The sequence below is a fragment of the Carcharhinus amblyrhynchos genome, chromosome 9, assembly GCF_965287045.1.
Source record: "Carcharhinus amblyrhynchos chromosome 9, sCarAmb.v2.hapA, whole genome shotgun sequence".
In the NCBI taxonomy this organism is placed as follows: Eukaryota; Metazoa; Chordata; class Chondrichthyes; order Carcharhiniformes; family Carcharhinidae; genus Carcharhinus; species Carcharhinus amblyrhynchos.
In genome coordinates, this window is record NC_137332.1 from 79,520,991 (window position 1) to 79,544,627 (window position 23,637).

The window sequence follows — 23,637 nt, forward strand, 5'->3', positions numbered from 1 at the left end:
GTTTTTTTCTCATTGGAACAATGAAGGTTGAAGGGCGACCTGATAGAAATCTACAAGATTATGAAGGGTGTGGACAGAGTGGATAGTCAGAAGCTTTTTCTCAGGGTGGAAGAGTCAATTACTTGGGGGCATCGGCTTTAAGTGTGAGGGGCAAGATTTAAAGGAAGCTTTTTTTTTACACAGAGGGTGATGGGTGCCTGGAACTCGCTGCCGGGGGAGTTGGTGGAAGCAGATACAATAGTGACTTAAGAGGTGCCTTGATAAATACATGAATTGGATGGGAATGGAAGGGTATAGTTCCTGCAAGGGTAGGGGGCCTTAGTTCAGTTAGGCAGCATTGTCGGTGCAAGCTTGGAGCGCCAAAGAGCCTGTTCCTGTGCTGTAATTTTCTTTGTTCTTTGGATAATTCATAGTGTATTCAGGACCATTTCCAAGAATGTGTTGTGGATCCAACAAGAGATCAGGCTATTTTGGATCCAGTAATGTGGGAGAATTTATGAAGAGGGCATCATCCCAGAGTAAGTGGTTGCCCATTTAAGACAGATGAGGAGCAATTTCCTCTGTCAAAGGATAGTGAATCTGTGGATTTCTTTCCTGCACGGGGGTCGCAGTGGTATGATGGTTGGCACCGTGAGACAGCAGTGCTAAGGACCAGAATTTGTTTCTGGTCTTGGGTAACCGTCTGTGTGGATTTTGCACATACTCCCAGTGTCTACATGGGTTTTGTCCAGATGCTCCAGTTTCCTCCCATAGTTCAGAAGTGTGCAGACTGGGTGGATTAGCCATGCTAAGTGCGTGGGGTTATGGGGATAGGCCTGAGTATGATGTTTTTCCAGAGATTTGGCACAGACTCGATGGACTGAACAGCCTTCTTCCGCATTGTAGGGGTTCTATGGTTCTAAGAACATAAGAAATAGGAGCAGGAGTAGGCCATCTAGCCCCTCGAGCCTGCCCCGTCATTCAATAACATCATGGCTGATCTGTCGTGGCTCAGTTCCACATTCCCGCCCTCTCCCCATAACCCTTAATCCCCTCGCTTATCAAAAACCCATCAACCCGCGTCTTAAAAATATTTAGCGAGGCAGCCTCCACCACTTCAACGGGCAGAGAATTCCAGAGATTCACCACCCTTTGAGTGAAGAAGTTCCTCCTCAACTCCGTTCTAAACCGCCCCCCCTTTATCTTGAGGCTGTGCCCCCTAGTCCTACTGTCTGAGTCACTAAACATGTTCAAGGCTGAAACAGAGATTTTTTAATCAGTAAGGGAATCTGGAATTGTGGGGATATGGCAGGAAAGTGGAATTGAGGATTATGAGTTCAGTCCTGATCTCACTGAATAGTAAAGCATACTCAATGGCCTACTTTTGCTCATACGTCTTACGGTGTTAATGGCAAATATGCTTCTTGAAACTTGCTTCATTACAGCTCTGAGCCCCTACCACCATGATGTACTCCAGTTGAAGTCACAGGACTAGTTTTGATCCAGCTTGATTTGTGTGTAGGGCACATTTGTCCATCTATTCTGCCAGTCGATCTTTGTGTTCTTCAAGTCTATCACCCCACCCTAACAGCACAATTATAATCCAGCCCATTGAACGCCATTCCATGAGGGCATGATTGATCTGATATGATAATCGTCAACTCCAACTTTGCTGTCTTATCTCCACAACAATTAGTTCCCTTACTGATTTAAAACCTGTCTATCTCAGCCTTGAACTTTTTAGTTGCCTGTATCACAAACTGTTCCAATGCTGGGGACAGAAGACAATACTAACTGGGAGGGAAGCTGGAGAGGTAGGATTATTTGGGTGGGGGCGGGGGGGTGCAGCAATGCAGGATACTGGAATGGGGTCATACACTGAAGGGGGGCGAAAGAACAAATCGGAGAAGTGGGGGGCGGTGGTCAGGGAGGAGGACAGGACTGGAGTGTTGGGAGGAGTGAATTGAGTAGTGAAAGGCTGTCCTGGGTCAAGAGTTCTAAGACTATTCAAAGAAGAATCCAAAGTCTCAGAGAACGAAAACGTCCCTACTAACCAGCCCACCTCAGCTGTTGGCTGCTCTAGTGGCTGCTTATATTCTGTTTCCACGATGAACAACAAAATAGACAATTCCAGTTCAACGGAACATTGTTTCTTCTTTTGTTCACCGAAATCTGTAAATCCTGGCTCTTTCGTGGACCTGCACAGATCGTGACATTTGTGGTACTTTTTTCTGACTCTGGATTCTGATTTTGTACCTGAAGCACGCTTCGGAGTGGAAATAACGTGTAAATAAAGAGAAGCCAGAATCCCTTAACCAGATTCCGAGTTATTTCAAGGATGTTACAAGAAGGGTGGCTAAAAGGGAACCAGTAAATGTACGCATCTGGATTTCCAAAAGGCATTTAAAAGGTACCATAGTGGTGAAAATCCAGCAGATACAGTTGGAACAAAACCTTAACTATGCAAGATTTTCAAAATTACCAAACTGCATCCAGAAACACTGCACGACAACTTCAATCTCTCCTCATCACCACAGATGGTCATTCAGAGGGCTGCTTTCAGTGAAGAGAATGGTAGGCATAATGAATCTAACATGTCTCAGGAGCATGCTTTGTGTTCCAGGGTTTGAATGTTTGTCACCTTTAATGGTCACAATGTCCACTGGGCTCAGATAATGACCATCTTGGATCCTGTACTGATTATTAATCTCTTCAGCTATTGAGTCAACTGTCTGAAATCTGTCCTCCTGTGCATGATCTGACAGCTTTTAGTTTGTTTTGTTCACAGAGTTTCAATTCAATGGGTTAAGTTTAACATCAAGCCATTAAAATGTCTGACCAAATAAATTGAGTTCATACAGTTGATTGTTGGGAACGTGCCAGCAGTTCAAAAGCCGCCAAGATTTCAAAAGGTATTTCATAGCATGTGAATCCCAATAACGAGATTAGCAGACGAAAATAACACATTCAGCATTTTCTCCTTTGGGCAAAAAATACATCGCCCTGCCACTGCAGGTAAATGATTGCACCATCTTGGGAAGGCTGACATACATTAATCTTTAAGCACTAACAGAAGCTCTGGGGACATGCAACCAAAAACACAAAAAATCTTCAAAAAGAAACAGTAATATAAGTGGCAACATTTTCGTGGAAATAGGAGACAGATTCCATCTAGTTGCACGAGGGCAGGTTTCCATCTAGCAGCCTATAAGCTGGTTCTAGCAAGCAGCTAAGTAGGGGACGAAGAAGAAACAGTTGACAGTTTCAAGGTTTTCGTGACCAGATCAGTAATAAGCTGTCCTGGTCCCACCCATGCTGCCACAATAGTTAAAGCCCACCAATGCCTCTATTTTCTCAGAAGACTAAGGAAGTTTGGCATGTCCACTATGACTCTCACCAACTTCTACAGATGCACAATAGAAAGCATTCTTTCTGGTTGTGACACACTTGGTATAGCTCCTGCTCTATTCAAGACTGCAAGAAACTACAAAGGATCATGAATGAAGCCCAGTCTATCACGCAAACCAGCCTGTGCCGTCTACACTTCCCGCTGCCTCAGAAAAACAGCCAGCATATGGATCCTGTGCAACCCAGGCACACTCTCTTCCACCTTTGCCCATAGGGAAAAAGACACAAAATTTGGAGGACAAGCACCAACTAAACAGCTTCTTCCCTGTTGCCATCAGACTTTTGAATGGGTGTACCTCACATTAAATTGATCTTTCACTATGATCTAGCTATGACTGTAACACTACATTCTGCATTTTCTCCTTTCCATATCTATGAATGGTCTGCTTTGGCTGTATAGTACACAAGAAACAATACTTTTCACTGTTGTTAATATATATGTCAATAATAAATCAAGAGTGCAGAAACCTACGTGGAGACAGTTAAACTGTATCTTTGCTGAACCAAGAAGAAAAATTCCCTAGTATAACTCAATCATATATAATGTGCTAACTGTAAATTGGCCTTTACTTATTGATCTATTGAATTTGATCGCTTGGAAAGGAGGAAGTTCTGAAAGAGTTCAGATATTGTAAATGTACTTTGAAACAAAAAGGGTCATTTCTACTTTAACTTGTGTGGGTGTGTTTAGTAGTTTCTTGTATGCAACTATCTTAGATCATTATAGTCCTGTTTGTGTGAATGTCTCTTCTTTGTTTTCTCAGAAGACTAAGGAAGTTTGGCAAGTCCACTACGACTCTCATTAAATTTTCTACAGAGGCTGCATGGTAGCACAGTGGTCAGCACTGCTGCTTTATAGCTCCAGGGACCTGGGTTTGATTCCCGTCTTGGGTCACTGTCTGTGTGGAGTTTGCACATTCTCCTTATGTCTGCCTGGGTTTCCTCTGGGTGCTCCAGTTTCCTCCCACAGTCCAAAGATGTGCGAGTTAGGTTGATTGGCCATGCTAAAAATTGCCCCTTAGTGTCCTGGAATGTCTATGTTAGAGGGATTAGTGGGTAAAATATGTAGGATATGGGGGTAGGGCCGAGGTGGGATTGTGGTTGGTACAGACTCAGTGGGCCAAATGGCCTCTTTCTGCACGGTAGGTTTATTGTGGTTTCTCCTATACAATGATTGTGCTGGTTGCAGATCTCACTGGGTCTCGCACATGGCTTCTCACACCGTTCCTGTAAACAAAATTATACACCATGGCTGGTATCCCGGATTGGGACACTCTTGCAGTTAACATCAGCTGAGTTTGTGACACTTAAGTCAGAACTGATGCTAAATAGTTATCTTTGTTTATGACTCAGTAATATGAAGAACCTCTTGGGAAGATGGTGCAATAAATCTAACTGTTCTGATAATTCGTTCTGATTTATTAGTTGCAAATTCACTGCAGCTTTTATGCAACTACCTTGATCAAAAGAATGATTGCATGCCTGTGGTCCAAAAATTCACAAAATTGTATTAGCACATTGGGCTCATGTCTGATGAACAATAATTGTGTAAGAACTCACAATCCCTCCGAAGTGAGGATGTGAACAAGGTGCTCCACCCTTTTCCAACATGTCTGAGAGATCTCAGTCATTTGCATCTATGATCTAGTATTCAGTTCAATCCCTTATTTTCTGGTCAGCAAACACACAAATGGAAATTGAGCCCTTTTCCCAGCACCGCTGTACATTTCAATTATCTATCCATCGAAAAGTGATCAAATGGACACACACGCTACTGTGTTGAGGAGAAATTCAGCTGAAAAGACTGCAGCCAAAAAGTAGTTGCATAAAAGCTGCAGTGAATTTGCAACTAATAAATCAGAACAGCTTTTCAGTTAGATTTATTGCACCATCTTCCCAAGAGGTTCTTCAAATTACTGAGTCATAAACAAAGGTAACTATTTAGCATCAGTTCTGACTTAAGTGTCACAAACTCAGCTGATGTTAACGACAAGAGTGTCCCAATCCGGGATGCTAGCCGTGGTGTATAATTTTGCTTCTCCTTCATGCAATGCATTTTGGTTAATAATATTCACGTGCATTTTAATTAAATTCTAGCCTGCATGTGTATTTTATGCTTAATAACAAAAACAGATCTTCTGGCACTCATATTAAATGAGAGGACATTCTATAGTAAAATGACAGGACCATTATAGCAAGTAGCATACAACCTATTTCTGTATTACCATGCTGGTTCCATCAAGACTACAAGGTCTAAATGCTGTAATTAGGCACATCTCAAAGCCTATGAGGAACATAGGAACAGGAGTAAGCCATTCATTCCTTGAGCTTGATCTATCATTCAATCAAGGGTATGGAAACAAGACATGATAAAAATCACAATAATTAGGCAGATTTAACATGGATTTTTTGAATGAGAAACAGAAATAAATGAGAATTTTTTTTTGAAGATCTAACTAGCCGGGTAGATAAGAGGGAACCAGCAGATGTGGCATGTTTGGATTTTCAGAAGGCATTTGATAAAGGCATTTGACAAGAGAGGCCGCTGCACAAGGTTCTGATTCCTGGGATGGGGTGTGATGTAATAGCATAGAGTAAAGACTAATTGATGGACAGAAAATAGAGACTAAGAATAAATATATAATTTTCAGGATGGCAGAGTGCAACAAGTGGAGTGCCAAAGGATCAGTACTAAGCCCTCACCCATTTACAATCCATATCAATAACTTGGTCCCTTCAATTGAGTCAGGAGCTAATTGTAAAATACTCAAGCCTGTTGATTATAGTTTGAAGTTGAAGTTAACCATCCAGTTAACAAGTTCAGTTGATATAGTGTGGCTGAATGGCCTGCAGAGATTTAACTTTTAACATGCCGAAAGATCTTCAAGCAAACCTGACTTCTGGCTCAGGTTGTTTTTTTTAAGTATGTTCGGATTTCCTGTGGTCAAGCTGGCCTGAAACGTATCAAATGACACAAGGTGTTAGACATAACGGTTTGTCCCCAAACAAGGGCTTAAGGAGTTGTTTACAGACAATTTGGAGCCAGTATTCCTTATATGGGCATCGGAATGTTAGCTACACGTGCTTAAGGCCTAACATGATGGGATATGGAAAGTCTGTGTTGGCTCTATTTGATTGGCCTAATCGAACGATGCAGTTGGATTTCTGATCAATTCATTGGCTAGTTGCCAAGGAACTTCTGAGGTATATGAACACCAACACAAAGAGTTTGTGGGCAGTGTGGAAAACCCAGAGATAAAAGCTCACAGGAAGAAGAGATTAACATCTGGAAATAAGAAAAGGCTGATATCCATGTGGCAAAATCCTGGTCAGATTTCATCTTTTTGTTTTTATTCCAATTCAATCAAGTTCAATTCAGAGTCTCAAGTTGTTGAGACATTCCTGATCCAAGGTGACAAGACAGGGCTCTCACCTCCTGTCTTGAGCTTGATCTACATGAACCAAGCTGATTGGAGTAGGCATACCTCCTCCTCCAAGGCTTGATCTCATTTGCATCTTAGCCAAAAGGCCGAGATACCACTTTAAAAAATTGCTTCAAATGAAGCTGGAATGTAACCTAATGACTTTAACCAAACGCAGCATGTCAGTACTACACTTAAAGGCCGAGAAGCGATGCAAGTGGAAATCAACCTTAAGTGAAGTAACAAATAGGGAATATTTGGTCACTGCATTGCAAGTATCTACTATTGTTTAAGCAGCTACAAATAAAGGAAATTGTGTTTAAAGTATCTAAAGTCAACTTTGTGTCTTTATTTGCTGGTAGAGGTTAAAACACAGGTTTGTACAACAAGTGTGTGAATAGTTACAACGCCATAACATAAGGATCTCGCAGGCTAAAAGTTCAGTATATGGGTGATGGTCCGACTTGGATGGCCACAGTAACAAAAGGTGGCAAAGTGAGTGTATGATATAGGAAATGTGAAATTACACACTGATAGGAAGAATGGATTTTTTTTTATTATACACAAAAGACTGGTAAATGTTGATATTAAAAAGGATTCGGGGTGGTCTTTGCGTATGAATCACACTTGTAGATAATTAGGAAGAGAAATGGTATTTCACTGTTATTCCAAGAAAATTGAAATATAAAGAATAAGGAAACCCTGATGCAACAAAATAAGGCTTTGGTGAGATCATACCAGGTGTACTATGCACAGTTCTGGTCTCCATTCTTAAGGAAGGAAAGCCCACTAAACAGTCTCACAACACTAGGTTAAAGCCCAACAGGTTTATTTGGTCGCACAAACTTTGGGAGCATTGCCCTTTCATCAGGCACTCACCTGATGAAGGGGTAACACTCGGAAAGCTCGAGCTACCAAATACAACCTGTTGGACTTTAACCTGGTGTTGTGAGACTACTTACTAAGGAAGGAAACACTTCCCTAGAAGAGGATGCAGCAAAGGTTCACTAGATTGTTTCCTGGGATGAAACGGCTATCCTATCTGGAGAGGTTGAGTAGCATGTGCCTGTGCTAGAGTTCAGAAGTCTGAAAGTCTGATCTCATTCAAAAGTGTATAAAATTATTAAGTGAGACTGAGAGGGTAGATGCTGAGAACCTGTCTTTTTTGGCTAAGGAGTCAAAATCTCAAGATAGGGATTTAGCCATTTAAGACAGAGAAGAAGAAATAATTCTTCACTGAGGTTTCAGAAACTTTGGAATCTTTTTTACCTCAAGTAGTTTGTGGATGCTCAAGTCAATAAGCATATTCAAGATAGAGATCATGAAAAAGAGTGAAAACCTTGTATTCACATGCCTCTTCTCACAACTAGAGAATAATTAGAAGTGTTTCACATCCAATTACTCAGTTTTGAAGTGTAATGATTTCTGCAACGTAGAATAGATTTTTGGGCATTTAGGAAGTTAAGAAATGAGAATAGGGCAGGAAAGTGAACTTGAATTGGATGTTCACCAATTGAATGATAGAATAGGTCCATGAAAATCATTGAGCCTGTACTCCCTTCCAATTCCTTTTCTTAAATCATGGGGCAATCTGGACTGTTAAAACCTGTTTTCTTAGCTGAGAAAACAGGTTAACAGTCCAGATTGCTAATGTTTAACAGTCCAGATTGCTAATTTTGGTGTCCACCCATACACTCCGATTAAAGCTCGTTCCTCCACCAGTGATTCCAAGAAAAGTCCTATTTTAACACCAACCTTACATCGTCGAGAACATGATTTCCATGGTCAGAAAGTCAGGGCTTCAAGTGGAAACTTTTTATCAAAATGTATTGCATCTCCATAAAACTGGTGTTTTATAGTAATGTACAATTCTCCACAAACTCATCCAAATCGTCTGAGCCTGTCAGGGCTATTTGACTGTGATACGTACATTCCTGGCAGCCTGCATTTTACCAGCACAAATCAGAAAATGGTTACAACATGGAAGGAGCCCACATGATTGTCGTGTCCATGCTGGCTCTCTGCAACAGCAGCTCAATTAGTCCCACTGTCCCTCTGTCTCCTTTTCCTCATAGCCCTGCAAACTTTGCACTTAATTAAATGATTGGTTGGAGTCTAAACATGTAAAACAATAAAACTTAAATAAATTCTGGTGATAAGCTTCAGTGAATTATCTGACTTCTAAAAAATTATAAAAGAATAATTCTAAAAATATGCAGTACTCTACATCTGGTCAAGGTACTGCCTGCAACATGAAAAAATTCTGCGCACAGCACCATGATTATGGCATGCTGGTCAGCGCTAATTGCACTGCTGACTGGCTGCAAGGTCAGCAGGGGTCTAAGTGTGTATGGGATGTTTCTATCATTAGCATCCTCAGATACTGAAGCAGTCTGTATCCATATTCAACCACTACAAAAAAAGCACACAAAGGAATGAAACCAGACAGACCACCCAACATCGATCCAGGCACTGGAAAAGACAACAGCAAATCCAGTTATGATTCAACTGACCCATTGGGGAGCTTTTATCAAATAAAGTTTAAGAAATACAGTTAGTATGTATGGAAAGAAAATTAGCAATAACTTTTACCAATTACAAACAAAAAAAACAACCATGATATTGGATAATTAGTAACAGCTAAATACCATTCCAATCAATCAAATCCTATAAACAAAACCCCTGCCACAGGTTTAGCACAGAAAATACGTGATGCTCTCGGAACTCAGTTCTTTGGTTGATTGCTGCCATTCTCAAGACACACAAGCTTGAAGTCAGAACAGCTTCCCAAGACACCAGGGAGGAGAGAGAGAGAGAGACTCTAGGTACTAGCTAGCAAAACCATCAACAGCAGAATTTTGACTCCAGGAAGGCAAGAAGCTTTGCTTGCAGTTAGCTAGCAGAATTTGATAGGGTAAATGGTCAAGAATGCCTTTCAATCGCACTCATTTGAGAGGTGATTTGTTCGTATCTGATGATTAAGCTGTGCTTCTTAGATTTTGATTCTCATTCTCGGTAAATGCAAGTTTAACTCCATTGGTCTGTTTCTGCAATCTATTCATTTTATCGGTTTCTGAGTTTCTCCCAACATGAATCCAACATTTCAACAACATCCAATAACAATCTCTCCTTTCTCATGCATTGCGTGTTCTCAGAGAATTGACATGTTCTTTTTTTTAGTAGCTGCAACAAACTCTACTTCTTTGTTCAACAGTTCTTCCTTCTTGTTGTATTTATTAGACAATTTCCCTGAATTGCTAACTTGCTCCAACAGTTGTGTTCTCTCTTTGGGTTTGTCCATTGCGGTGTCCTCCTCAGCACCCTCAAATACTGGACAGTTTCTGCTTCTCTGCAGAATGTCAATTTCTCAAGCTCAGTTGTATATTCTACATAACTGGTAGTTCGATCTTTGATTGGATCGTGAAAGAATTACCAATAATAGATCTGGCAAATGATAGCTCTGCCCTAAGTTCAATTCATTCACCACTTGTTGGTGAACCTTGTATTGTTCCTTCCTGACCCCAATATATTTCCTAGCTACTTACACCTTTTTCATAATGCTTGTTTTTCTTGAAGAACAAAGAACAGTACAGCACAGGAACAGGCCCTACAGTCCTCTAAGCCTGAGCTGATCACGTTTACCCATCTAAACCAACCGCTTATATTCCTCCACTCCCCATTTGTTCACACGTCTTTCAAGGTAAGTTGTAAATGTAGCTAACATAACTGCCTCAATCACCTCACTTGGTAATGCATTCCAGCCCCCACCATCCTCTGTGTAAAAAATTTGTCCCACACACCTCCACTGAACCTTTCCTCCCTTATCTCGAACTTGTGCTCCCTTGTAATGGTTATTTCTGCTCTGGGCAAAAGCTCTCAGCTGTTCACCCTATCTATACTTCCCATAATTTTATAAAAACTTCTATCAGGTCATCCCTCAAGGCTCCTTCTTTCCAGGGAGAACAATCCCAGTTTATTCAATCTCTTCTCAAGATAATACCCTCCATACCAGCAACGTCCTGGTAAACCTGTTACTCTCTCCCAAGCCTCCACATCCTTCTGTTAGTGTGGTGACCAGAATTAGGACGCAGTATTCCAAATGCGGCCGAACAAATGTTTTATATGACCGTAACATAAACTGCCAACTTTTATACTCGATGCCTTGTCCGATGACGGCAAGCATATCATATGCTTTCTTCACCACCTTTTTCACTTGTGCTGCCACTTTTAAGGATCTGTGGATCTGTAGTCCAAGATCTCTTTGTGTGTCTATGCTCCTGATGGTTCTGCCATTTAATTTATGGCTCGCATCTGAATTGGATCTACCAAAATGAAGTTTTGATACAGCTGGACCTTTTCTCATTTAGATTTGGGTCACAACTTCTCAACTCATTTCCTATTTGTTGTAGCTCTTGGTTAAGTTTACCCAACCCTTTCCTCTTCACTGTTACTTCTTCTGCTGTGGTTGCCTTATTTTCTGACTAATTGCAGCTTTACTGTTTGCTTGCAGTTTATTCCTAAAACTTTCACAGAACTTATCATCACAGTACAAAAGGACAGGACACAACTGAGTCTTGCTGCTTCAGCCTTCAGTTAGTCATTTCGGGTTTTCTGTTGCTTTCTTTCTGGGTTCTCTTTGCACCCTCCTGTCCAGAGTCTTCCAATGTTTGTCCCTCTTTGGGGTTTTCGGGTCCCCACCCTCCAAGATTTTCCAGTAGTCCTCTGAGATCTTCCAGTTCCTCACCCTCTCTGCGCTCTTTCAGTCCTCCCTTCTCAATGGGTTTTTCCAAAACTTCTACGTCAATTTCGCCAGTTTTCCCATTTTTCTGGCTAGCTGGAGAGTTCATTGTCCTCTGCTTCTTCTCATAGCAATCCTTTTGTCAATTTCACTAGTGGCTCCTGTGCTGTCCAGTCAGGACCAATATCTTCTTTTAAAAACTTGTTTTTTTTAAAGCAGATGAAAGTCTTTTATTCCAAAATTTCAAATTTTCACTGCCTGCAGTCCCTCAGTACATGGATTGCTACCTGGAGCTATGTTCAGATTGAGAGATCCTCAAATCACAGCTCTCTTCTAACTTGGTAAGTGGAGGATCAATCATAATTTCATCAAATGGTGGAGCAGGACCAAAGAGCCAAACGACCTACTCCTACTCCAAAGTCACTAATTACTATTCTCTACCCACTGCACCAACCTCTCATACCAGTGTGCCACATCTCCATCATTCATTCATCAGCAATCCATATAAATTGTGGCTCAAGCCTGATAATGCACATACTCTACTTCATCCACTTATTACTGCAACATCTAGCATCTCATCACCTACATCTGTGTCCACAAACTTCTAGCCACTCAGACACATCACCTAAATGTTTTGCAACATGCTATGACATTACAGGCCAAGGTGGCAGAAACCAGGACGACAGCAGAAAACTGTCAGGAGACAAATACGTTCTCATCTTCTGAACTAGGAGGTAATGCAAATTATTAAGCCAGCACTGACTGTGGCCATTGCGGGTGCTTGACAAACAATGGAAGGAGCAAGCAATAGACAATGGTAAGCAATCCCATAACCAATGGATTAGGTCCAAGTAGATAAGCCATATCCAATCATGAATACTGGCAGAGAATCAACTAACCAGATTAGGCTCCATAAACATGCCCACCCTCTGTGATACTGAAGTGCAAAACAGAGGGAAAAATATTTTCAACCAACTTCAGACAGAGTGCTGAGCAGATGATCCATCTCGGTCAAATTGCCCACTTAATTTGATGACTTCTAACCAGATGTTTGGTGGCCAGCAAAGGCAAATGTTGAAATTCAAGCAAGGAATAATGCAAGACTGACAGTGTGTTCATTAAACACATGTTTATTTGAGAATAATGCCTCTTTAAGGATAATTAAATAATTAATTGTTACACAGTTCCTGTGTGACATCAAAGAGTCACATAACTGTAATATGCCTGGCAAGACAATGGACACTGAAGTTAGATTGTGTTGTGTTCAAGTTTTATATCCTTGTGTAGTCCAAGATCAGTATTTCCTATTTCCATTTAACAATTAGTTTCTAAATAATCACCTGATTATAGTTTTGCTGACTTGTTAGTTCTATTCTATGCTTTTCCAAGAAACAACCAAGTAAGATAAGGGACTCCCTACATGGAAGTTCAGGAGTGAACCCATGTCTAACTATATAACAGTTTGATTCATGTTAAATCAATGCTTGATCAATGGCACATTTTGAGAGCTGTACATTTGAGTTTGATTTTTGAGTGTTCATTCCATTTAATTTTAACCCCTTATAGTTTTACAATTAGCTAATGATTTCATGAGTTGGCTGATCAAGAATCTGTCCACTTTGCCTTCAGGTTAGCTGATTTGAGCAATTATCTTGAAACAAGACAATAGTTTATTCCACCTTTGTGAAAGAAAGCAGCAACCTTCTTGGAGGGTCACTAGGGGAAAGTTCCTTACATTGAATTAAATATGAGGTTTGCATGTGGTGAATTGTTGGTGGTGTTACTGCAATATTACCCAATTCCCAAAAAAAAGCTTTTTTAAAGCTTTAGTTGCAATTAGAATCAAGACATGCAATATTACACACAATGAGAAGAAAAATAAAACAAATAAAAATTAGAAGTAACAGTTTAATTTTATTAATTAGAGAATACACCACCTTGAATGGAGATGTGGAGTCCTCCATTCCATTCGCTTTCTCAGATGATCCTGGGCCTGAAATACTCCTCCGCCGTGGGGAACGTTCTCCAGGTGGCTCTGCAACAAGCAAATGTTTAAAATCAGTTATGACATTCATACAAACACTGTGCTATGGTGAAAACACACAAGTAATAACAAAGACTGCTTTTACTGTAGCCTCACAACATGACTGAGCTGATAAACCTAAGGTGTATATTTTCCAAAATTGGACATTAGAATAGGGCAGTGACTCAAACAACAGACACAGAGAGGCTCATTTACCAAAACTGGGCCAGAAGTTACTTGCAAAAGCCCTTCCTGCCATGAACTACACATCAAGTTATTCAATAAAACATTTGCCATGGAATAGTTGGAGGCCAAGAATTGTAAGAATCATCCTGGAGAAATTATATATCTACCATGGAGTTAACTGCAATGCAGCATTCGCAGTGATCTGGGACCATATTGCTTGGCCCACGACTTACTAATACACCAAGTGATGAACCAAATTAGGTCAGGCCAGGAATTGCACAGGGGACCATCTCAAGAGACAAAATACCTCAATGCCCAACAAGAATGCTCACTCTTTTTTTCCCATAGTTGCACACTGCAAATGAGCACAATTCCATGAGTTTTCTTCTATGAAGAGTTATTTGGCATCTTGGTCAATAAAGGTCAATTACATAGTGAATTCACTATCCCAGCAAACTACCCCACCACCAAACCTGTCACTGTTCATTGTTCTCCATTAGAGGTGTCAACCTGATCACTAAGAGGTCTGCAAGATCACCCAATCAATTTTCCAGGGAAAAGATGAGTTCTCAATACGTCAACTACCTTCAAAAGATACAGGTGAAGTCACAATTAGCAGGAAATATGAGATCATTGATGCAAGAAATTCAACTCTACTTCCACACAACTTCAAATGGATGCAAAGCAAGTTATTTCTTTCAATCCACTTGAAATAAATTGTACCATCTGAAATTGCAAAAGTCAAAGTCAATTTAATGTACTAATCCTGGCAGAAAGTTCATGGATTTGGTTGAGTTAACATTATTTGAAATATGTTCATGTTTTAGTTGCTCCCATTGAAGGCAGCACCAGATCAGAGGAATTGGTTTTATTAGTGAATGCCTGGAGCAATACAGTGCTGGAGGTTGCCATTTCCACAAATGTCCAAAAAAGCCTGCTTGCAACCTTGGACCCAAGCAGAATTTAACATGGCTGGTCACAAATGGTCACTTATTCTTGAAGATTGCAAATCATCACCTTTTCCTCAGTTCAGCATTGTGGTACGCAGAGATGGGGGTAATGTAATCTATGTCCCTAGACAGAGAGCAAGAAGCAGAGACTGGGACCAATACAATTTAGCAGAAAATTAAACTTCCCATTTCAAACAGGCTGGCCACCTCTCTTCTTAGAGATACCAAGAATAAGGTGCCAAATATTGGAGCATTTTTTAATAGTGATATAATTGATACTTACCTTCACATTCGTGCGGACAATAATTTCATTGGCAATGGACTCCAGAATATAGAGACACCCAGCATAAATATATATGTTTTTCAGTTATCTTTCCTATTTTTAATTAAAAATTGTGTTGTCTTTTTCCCTCTCCATGTCCCAATCTACACCCTAAGAGGTAAAAATCTTGTCTTCCACAGCAACACCCCTTTATCAAGTCCGATCTGATGCTGCTCATTCTTAAAAGCACAGGCAACACTACCGAGAAACAAATTGCAATTCTTTAAATGTGCCTGGCAAGGACATTACTAATTATATTAAAAGCAAGATTGTGTCAGCATGCTCCAGTCAATTCCACTTGCAATAAACGCATGTTTAATAAATGGTCGGAACTGCAGCCAAAATACCTTTTTGTAAAGCTAATTCTGTTGATAATATCAGAGGAATATTTATTTATGCACTGTTTTCAAATGCAATATGCATTAAAAATTAGAACTTCCTGATCTGATCTGGGATTGCTGTTCACCTTCAGAAACAGTATGGTGTCAATTAGCAATAAAGCTGGATGGAAATTCTAGAGATTGCCAGTTGTAGGAATGAGACAGGGTATATTATTCAGTGACTAAAAAAGAGGGATGGAGTGGGAGTATATGCACATAGTACAGTGGAAAAAGATCATGCAAAACATTGGATGGGATTTTCTAGCCCCTCCATGGCATACAGCCTTCCAGCGGCAGAAGTGGCCATTGGCTGGCGGCAGTATCTTCCAATCCTGCTGATGTCTATGGGGTTTTGCATGCCCCGCTTTCTCCACCTCGAGGCAATATGCTATGGGAGGTCACCATGTGCAGGACCAGAAAATCTTGCTGGCAGGAAGGGCCATAATGTGAAGTGTGGCCTGAGGAGACCAGAACCTGAACTGCATGTAATACTCCTATCCACTTAGAGGACAAATAGACAAACCCATTGGGCTTCCATGTGAAGAAACAAAGTACTAGCAATCGTCTGTATTTCTTGCATGGGGAGGCGAAGGTGCAGTGGTATTGTCACTGGGTTAGTAATCTCTGGGGACCTGGTCTCAAATTTCACCTTGGCAGATGGTGAAATTTGAATTGAATAAAAATCTAATAATGACCATGAAACCATTGTCAATTGTGTCTTGTTGACTAATGTTCTCTCGCAAGCCATTCAGTTCAGGGGCAATTAAGGAACAGTAATAAGGATGGGTGACATTCACATCCCAGAAACCCAACACAGCATGCTACTCAGGGATTTGAATTTGGGATGGGAGAAGGAAAATAAAATTATGGAGATGAAGTGGGGAAATCCAGGAATTTAATTCCCAAGCAAGAAGAACTGTTTGTACACCTATGGTGGAAAAAATGACAATGAAGCATGCAACATTCCAAGCAAGGTTGCATGTGGTACTTCTTACACACACATTGGTTACTGACAACAGTAACTATACCCCAGAAGTACCTGTATATGATGAAGCATTTTATTCAAGTCAGTAACACAGGAAAGAAAAATTCCTTAATAGCAACATAAGTTCAGTTAAATAAAATTATTCCAAGGACATAGCACAAGAACAGGTCAATTAGCCCAAATAGCCTAGAGTCATAAAGGTTTACAGCATTAAAGCATTAGAGGAAACAGGCCCTTCGGTCCAACTTATCCATGCCACCCTTTTTTTAAAACACCTAAGATAATCCCAATTGCCCGCATTTGGCTCATATCCCTCGATACCCATCTTACCCATGGAGCTGTCTAAAATGCTTTTTAAAAGACAAAACTGTACCCACCTCTACTAAGACTCTGGCAGCTTGTTCCAGACATTCACCACTCTATGAAAAAACTGCCCCCTTGGACACTTTTATACCTCTCCCCTCTCACCTTAAACCTATGCCCTCTAGTTTTAGACTCCCCTACCTTTGGGAAAAGGTATTGGTTATCTAGCTGATCTGTGCCCCTCATTATTCTATAGACCTCTATAAGATCACCCCTCAGCCTTCTATGCTCCAGAGAAAAAAATCTGTCTATCCAGCCTCTCCTTCTCAGTCAAACAATCAAGTCCACTTGGCATCCTGGTACATCTTTTCTGCACTCTGTCTAGTTTAATAATATCCTTTCTATAATAGGGTGACCAGAACTGTACACAGTATTCCAAATGTGGCCATATCAATGTCTTGTATAACTTCCACAAGACTCCCAATTCCTGTATTCAATGTTCTGATCAATGAAACCAAGCATGCTGAATGCCTTCTTCATTGCTCTGTCCATCTGTGACTTCACTTTCAATGAGCTATGAACATGTACCCCTAGATCTCTTTATTCTGTAACTCTTCCCAACGCCCTACCATTAACTGATTACGTTCTGCCCTGGTTCAATCTACCAAAATGCATCACCTTGCATTTATCTAAATTAAACTCCATCTGCCATTCATCAGCTCACTAGCCCAACTGATCAAGATCCTGTTGCCTGTGCCTTTATGCTCTGCGAGCTCTCTCCCATCCCATTTAATCCAATCTGCCTATTTTTTTTCTCCCTCATGTGGTTATTAAGCTTATTTTCAAATTAACCTGTGCTTTTGTCCCAATACTTCTTTTGGTCATACAATCCATTCTTATCACTGTGTTTCTCATGAATTCCTGAACAAAGATAAAATGGAAGAATGCAATCATCTCTAGACTACAGGCAGTGAGTGATTATGTTGCAAAGGAGCCGAGCAGTGGCCTATCCAGTTTTTGTTCAATGAGTCATCGAAGCCCAACCTGCATATCACTGGAGGTAATTTAATCCTGCATACAAAAGGTCAAGGAATAACAAACTCAACATTAGCAAAAGGCAAAGCAACAGGGCTCGAAATCAAAACCAGCACTCAGTACGGAATCATTCAGTATTTCTTGATTTTCCATCAAAGTAGTCTTCACAGCAAAGTCAAAAAAAAAGAATAAATGGAGTGCTAATTCTGCCAACTGGCACATTACATACAGTTTGAAGTGCTCCACCCAGAGTGCACTGTTCTAACCAGCAAATAGCATCACGAACATAGGCCTGCATGGTCCTTTTGCAGTACAACAGCAATCTTTTGTTGTTGTTCTGCCTCCTGCAACTGAAGAAAGCCCTTTCCCCTTGACATTTATGTGTAACTCAAGAAAAGAAAGGTAAGAAGCCAACCTGGCTCCAAAACTACTTCATTCTTATGCTTCCAAGCCTATTCAGGATGTTTATGTTTGTTTCAGCTGCTGTGCAGTGTCAGTAAGCTTTTGAAATAGCATCTTTTATTTGTCTCATTGCTTCTGACAACTGTACACATAATATAGGTGGATACAAATGTGGAATTCGGATCTACAGTCAAGTTTTAAGTTTCAAATTTATTTAGTATTTTCACAAGCAGGCTTACAATGAAGCCACTGTGAAAATCCTCTTGTGCCACATTTCTGCTCTTGTGCATTGAAGGGGAATTTTTGCATGGCCAATGCACCTTTTAGGCTTTGGGAGGAACTGGAGCACCTGGAGGAAGCCCATGCAGACATGGGGAGAATGTGCAGTCTCCGCACAGACAGTGACCCAAGCTGGGAATTAAACCCGGGGTCCCAGGTGCTGTGAGGCAGCAGTGCTAACCACTGTGCTGCCATTGTTTTACAGCAAATTTTGCCAAGGAAAGAAGGAACAGAGCAGTCACAAACAGCCTTACGTTATGGAGCATAAGCACTGCATTACCTTAGCCATCAATGTTGATGCCTCCTCTGCTCAGTAACCCTGTGCTGCCATCCCCAAACGACTGTGATGTACGACTCCAGTTTGTTCAATCAATGGCTTTTCCCCCCACAGTTCCCCATTATTCACAGATGATTACAAAGGATTCATTGCTCACTATTTTCCATATAGCTATAGTCGACAGGTCAGACAAATGGCTCAAACAAGTGCTGACTGAAAAGTATTTCCAGCCAACATTCAATATATCAACACTAGGAGTTGACAGGTTGAGGAGATGCTAATTTATTTGACACTTTCTAGAGCTTTACCAAATCTTTCCCTCAGTTATGTGCAATTAGGATAATCAAATAAGTTATTCTGTTTTATGATTAAATCACAAGCAAAAAGAGCACATCAGTTCTTTGTAATGATGACAATGAGCTTTGGGGATAGAGGCTAGCAAGATTTGTATTTCTCAAAGAAAGACACAATGGGCCCCAGTGGGGAGCCTCCTTCTGTGCTATAAATTTCTATGAGTCATGGACTGTAACTTCCAGGTGGCTATTGATGACGGAGTAAACCCCAGAACCCACTCAATAACTGAATAAGTGAAATCAAAGTCTTTCCAATATGATTGTTACTGACAATGGAAAGTGTTATCAATATCACAGTACATTTAGGGTTACAATCGACATGAGAGAAATATCAAACTCCTTTATAGGAAACCAGTTATGCCTAACATCAACAATTACAATTCTGAAAGACATAACTGAAGGCAATCAACACCCTTTCAAAACTCAACACAACTGAACTTATCCACTTCCAAAAATGGATAATAAATCTCTACTGCCAGGTTCCACAGCGTCCAGTTCCTGCTAAATTCTGGCTCCACCATGCAACTTTCGGTTCCTGTTCAATTCTGACACTAATGTTCGTATTCAGCCCAATCTTGGATCATTCTTCAGCTTCAAAATCCCAGCAAATCCCAGCCTGACAATTAAGTTAACAGTCCAGGATAAATCAACAAGATCTTCATATTGAGTACACTTTAATCAACAGGTAATTGTCAAGTGTAAAAAATAATTACTAATCTATGTTACCTGAATCCCTTTTCCTGCTCAATGCCAGTTCAATTCGAAATGAGTGGATTAAGTTGATCTTTCTCTACACCCTAGCTATGACTGTAACACTACATTCTGCAATCTCTCATTTCCTTCTCCATGAACGGTATGCTTTGTCTGTGTAGTGCACAAGAAACAATACTTTTCACTGTAGACTAATACATGTGACAATAATAAATCAAATCAAATTACACATACTTCAGAGGATGATGAACATTAGTTTGAATGAGCACATGGTGACCAACAGGTTCTGGTGTACAGCATATTCTCAGGCAGACCCAAATTCTTTGCCTTTGTGTGTCATATGTACATGCGTTTGAAGGTGTAATGGTATTGTCACTGGACTAGTAATCCAGAGACCTGGAGTATACTCTGGAAATCAAGGTTGAATCCCACGATGGCACATGGTGAATTCAACAAAATTCTGGAATCAGAAATCTTCTGATAACCTGAAATCATTGTTGATTCTTGTAAAAACCCATCTGGTTCAGTAACTTCCTTTAGGGGAGGAAATCTGCCTTCCTTGCCTGACACATGTGACTCCAGATCCACTGCAATGTGGTTGACTCTTATATGCCCTCTGAAATGGTCTAGCACTGCAAACAGGGACCGGGAACAAATGCTGACCTATCCAACAATGCCCATATCCCCTGAATGAATAAATAATCAGTGAAATCAGTGACTCTGTTAATCTGCAAGCACCTCATTTACAGATACAAAATAAGTTTGGCATTCTGCCTCAAAATTTATGTAATTTATGATTCAGAGTACATGTTCTCTTTTTGAGAACCAACAATGAGGCAAAACCACCAAAGCCTTGAAATTCAAACAGGACAAGCTAGCAAATTTTAAAAATGAAAGCACAGTCTTTCTATGCACAAAAACATGATTGTGTACTTGAAATTTTTGTAGTTTCTAAAATGCACACATTCAATCAGTACTCTGGATGTGAAAAGAGATTACCCTGGATTTAAAGATATAACCAACTGCAGCGCAAGTAAAGAGTAACAGTAATATAAGATACTGAATTTGAAACACTGAAACAAAACAAGTGAAACTGAGGTCCATGAGAAAATGCTCATCAGGATAATTAGTGTCAATCTTAAGATGCAAACTCCAGTGAAGGTTTGTACATACAAACCACATCACTAAACTATGAACATTTTGCAAGTTATCGCGAATCTCAAGAGTCACCACCAATGGTTTGGATTTGGGCTCAGGCATCTCAATTTTTGAATCATTTGTCCAAAAAGTAATACAAGTATCAGAAATATTTCTTGTAAAATAAAGCCAGTTTTTTTCTAAATATCTGGTTTGTGACGTTTTGCTTTCAACAAGTGTAATAAAAGTTTCCAACAAACGCTCAGCAAAATAAAAGCAAACCTAATTCAAGTCATACCCTCTCTGTCCTGTGCCATCCCACCCTGTCTTAGTTTGGACTCGGAAACAGGCATCAACCATAGTAGCTTCTTCTAATCTTCAGCTCACTTCTGATTAGGTTTTCCCACTTACACAAACGCAAGTTGTGGAAAATACTATGCTCTCCAATATTTTCTATTAAGAAGAATCTTTAGAATGTATGTGATATATGATATTGGTATGCAAACAAATGTTATCTTCCAACAGACCTTCCTAGAAAACAATTAATTGCGAATGATGGAACATAGGCTTTTTAAAAAAAATCTTATGAAACTCCAGTGACTTACCAGTAGTACTGAGAGGAGAGCTGGGACTTGGCTGGTCTCCGAGACAGCCATATTCGCCGGAGGACTGCACTGTGCACTGGTGACAAAATGAAAGCACCAGGGTTGACAAGGGAGATGCTATCGAGCGTGACTGCATTGGCACCAAGTTGGCACCAAGTTGAGGTTGGCCCGCAGATGAAAATAGTGGCTGGTGATGCAAACAAGTGCACGTTACAAGCACTGTGATGTAAACAAACACAGTATGAAGTAAGCGTATTAGGTAAGTGACACTAGGATGCTGTGCTTCGCAGTGATGAACCATTTTATTAATTCGCTTGCACATACAGTATTTCAGTAACAAAAAAGCTGTCCCCAGCAGAAACACCACCAGCCCAGTTCACACAAATTGTAACCCACGCATGCGGCAAATCTTCTATCTTTAAAAATATTAAGTAGAAACAAGAAGAGATGATTCACTGTTCAGCTTCCTCATCCTCTTTCTCAAGGAGGTGGTTATTTTATTTTATTGGGAATGACCAATTTCAAAATACTTAGCTAAGGTTACAAACTTTCTCATGTATGCCCAGATAATTCTTGTTTTAATTTTAATTGTAATGGCACAGCATGCTAAGCAGAATCAACACTTTTTTTTACTCCACTCTTAAAGTTACAAAGCCAAATGTTCAGCATGGACTGGGCAGACCTGAATCCATTCCTTGCTCGCTCTAAAAACCAATTCAAATTCCAATTAAATCCAATTCATGGTCCCCACAAGAGAGACAAGCAAGATCCAAGCTGACAAGAGAAGGCATTGTACCCTATCTTGGGCTTGATCTGATGCTTGATCTTAGCCAAAGCAACAACATTTATTTATGCTGAGTTTCCTTTCTTTCACTTCCTCTCTTTTAGATAGCTCATCTCCTAAAAGTATTGACACTCGACACTTGTGGGGATGTACTTTCAGGTAAAAGAACTGTGTTAAATCACCCAAGCAGTTGTTTTATACCTATGAGTTTAAAAAGTGAGACAGACTGTTCAAACATGGAAGTGCACCTCAGCCGTTCTTGTCCTTATCAGGTATTCACAAAGATTCCTTTCCCAGCAAAGGCCTCATTATTAGGTCTTGCAGTGCAATTATCAACGTACTTAGCTATCTATTGGGCACAATTCTTTCAAAGGAATGCAATCTCATTCATTCCCCAAAGGTACATGGCACAGAACAGTTAGTCTCTCAAACTGTCAAAAGATCTTAACTGTGACAATCACAAATATTAAATGGAGAGGCAAAAACTGACTAAATATTTATACCAAGGCCACTTCTGCACACCTAATTTAACACCTGTCATCACCATGACCAAATATCAAAGAATATGTAACTGATTTCACAGGTTTAATCAAACAGAATACACATCTATCACTTCTGACAAAACAGTCATCAACCGGAAACAATAACCCTGTTTTCCACAATCCATTGATCTTGCCTGATAGGCTGAGTGGTATCAGCAGTATACTATTTTAATTACAATGCATAAAGAAAGTGCTTGGGTGTTGATCAACTCCCAAGCACTTTCAAGGTCCTTCAAACCTTTGAAAGTCTTTGAGAATCCATCACACAAGAGAAGGGTTTTGATACACAAAAAACAACTTTAACTCTGGCAATTGGAAATCACAATTAGAATGCATGTTGCATAAAAATACTTTTTTGTATAAAAAGAATAATAAATAAAAGGAATAGAATTGAGGGAAGAATATAATCAGACAGAACAACTTTAAATGGCAAAATATTTCCGACCTACTTTAAGCACTGAGCTACACCATTCCCTGAGCAAAGTAGGAAAAAAGTGCACGAACACAATTTATTACTTGGCATTTACTTCAATTTCCCCCAAAACTGGTGCTTTTTCTGACTGAACTCCCAGAAACACTAAGAAAATCCAGCACAACTTTTACACCGATCACTGATAAAAAGCTACCCAGCCCAAATAAAACACTTCCTTCACTCAGGATCTTCTCTGCTCCATCGATGAACAGGGACTGCAAACTCCAGAGATCATCGTATCACAGCAAAGTCTGCAGTTCTGAATTCCAACAATTCAGCCTCAGAAATAGACCAAGCACTCTCGAATGTGCCTTCACATTTCTAAGGTTAGCAGAGATGCTCAT

The 23,637-nt window shown here is 40.2% G+C and overlaps 1 protein-coding gene across 7 annotated transcripts in view; it reads right to left on the minus strand.

The window, feature by feature from the left end:
- rasal2 (RAS protein activator like 2) overlaps positions 1–23,637 on the minus strand; it is a 388,464-nt gene that overhangs the window by 120,792 nt on the left and 244,035 nt on the right. For all 7 annotated transcript variants that reach the window (XM_080195958.1, XM_080195961.1, XM_080195959.1 and 4 more), the window contains exon 4: positions 13,485–13,582. In XM_080195958.1, the coding sequence (XP_080052084.1) occupies positions 13,485–13,582 (98 nt within the window). The remainder of the gene's footprint in view (positions 1–13,484; positions 13,583–23,637) is intronic.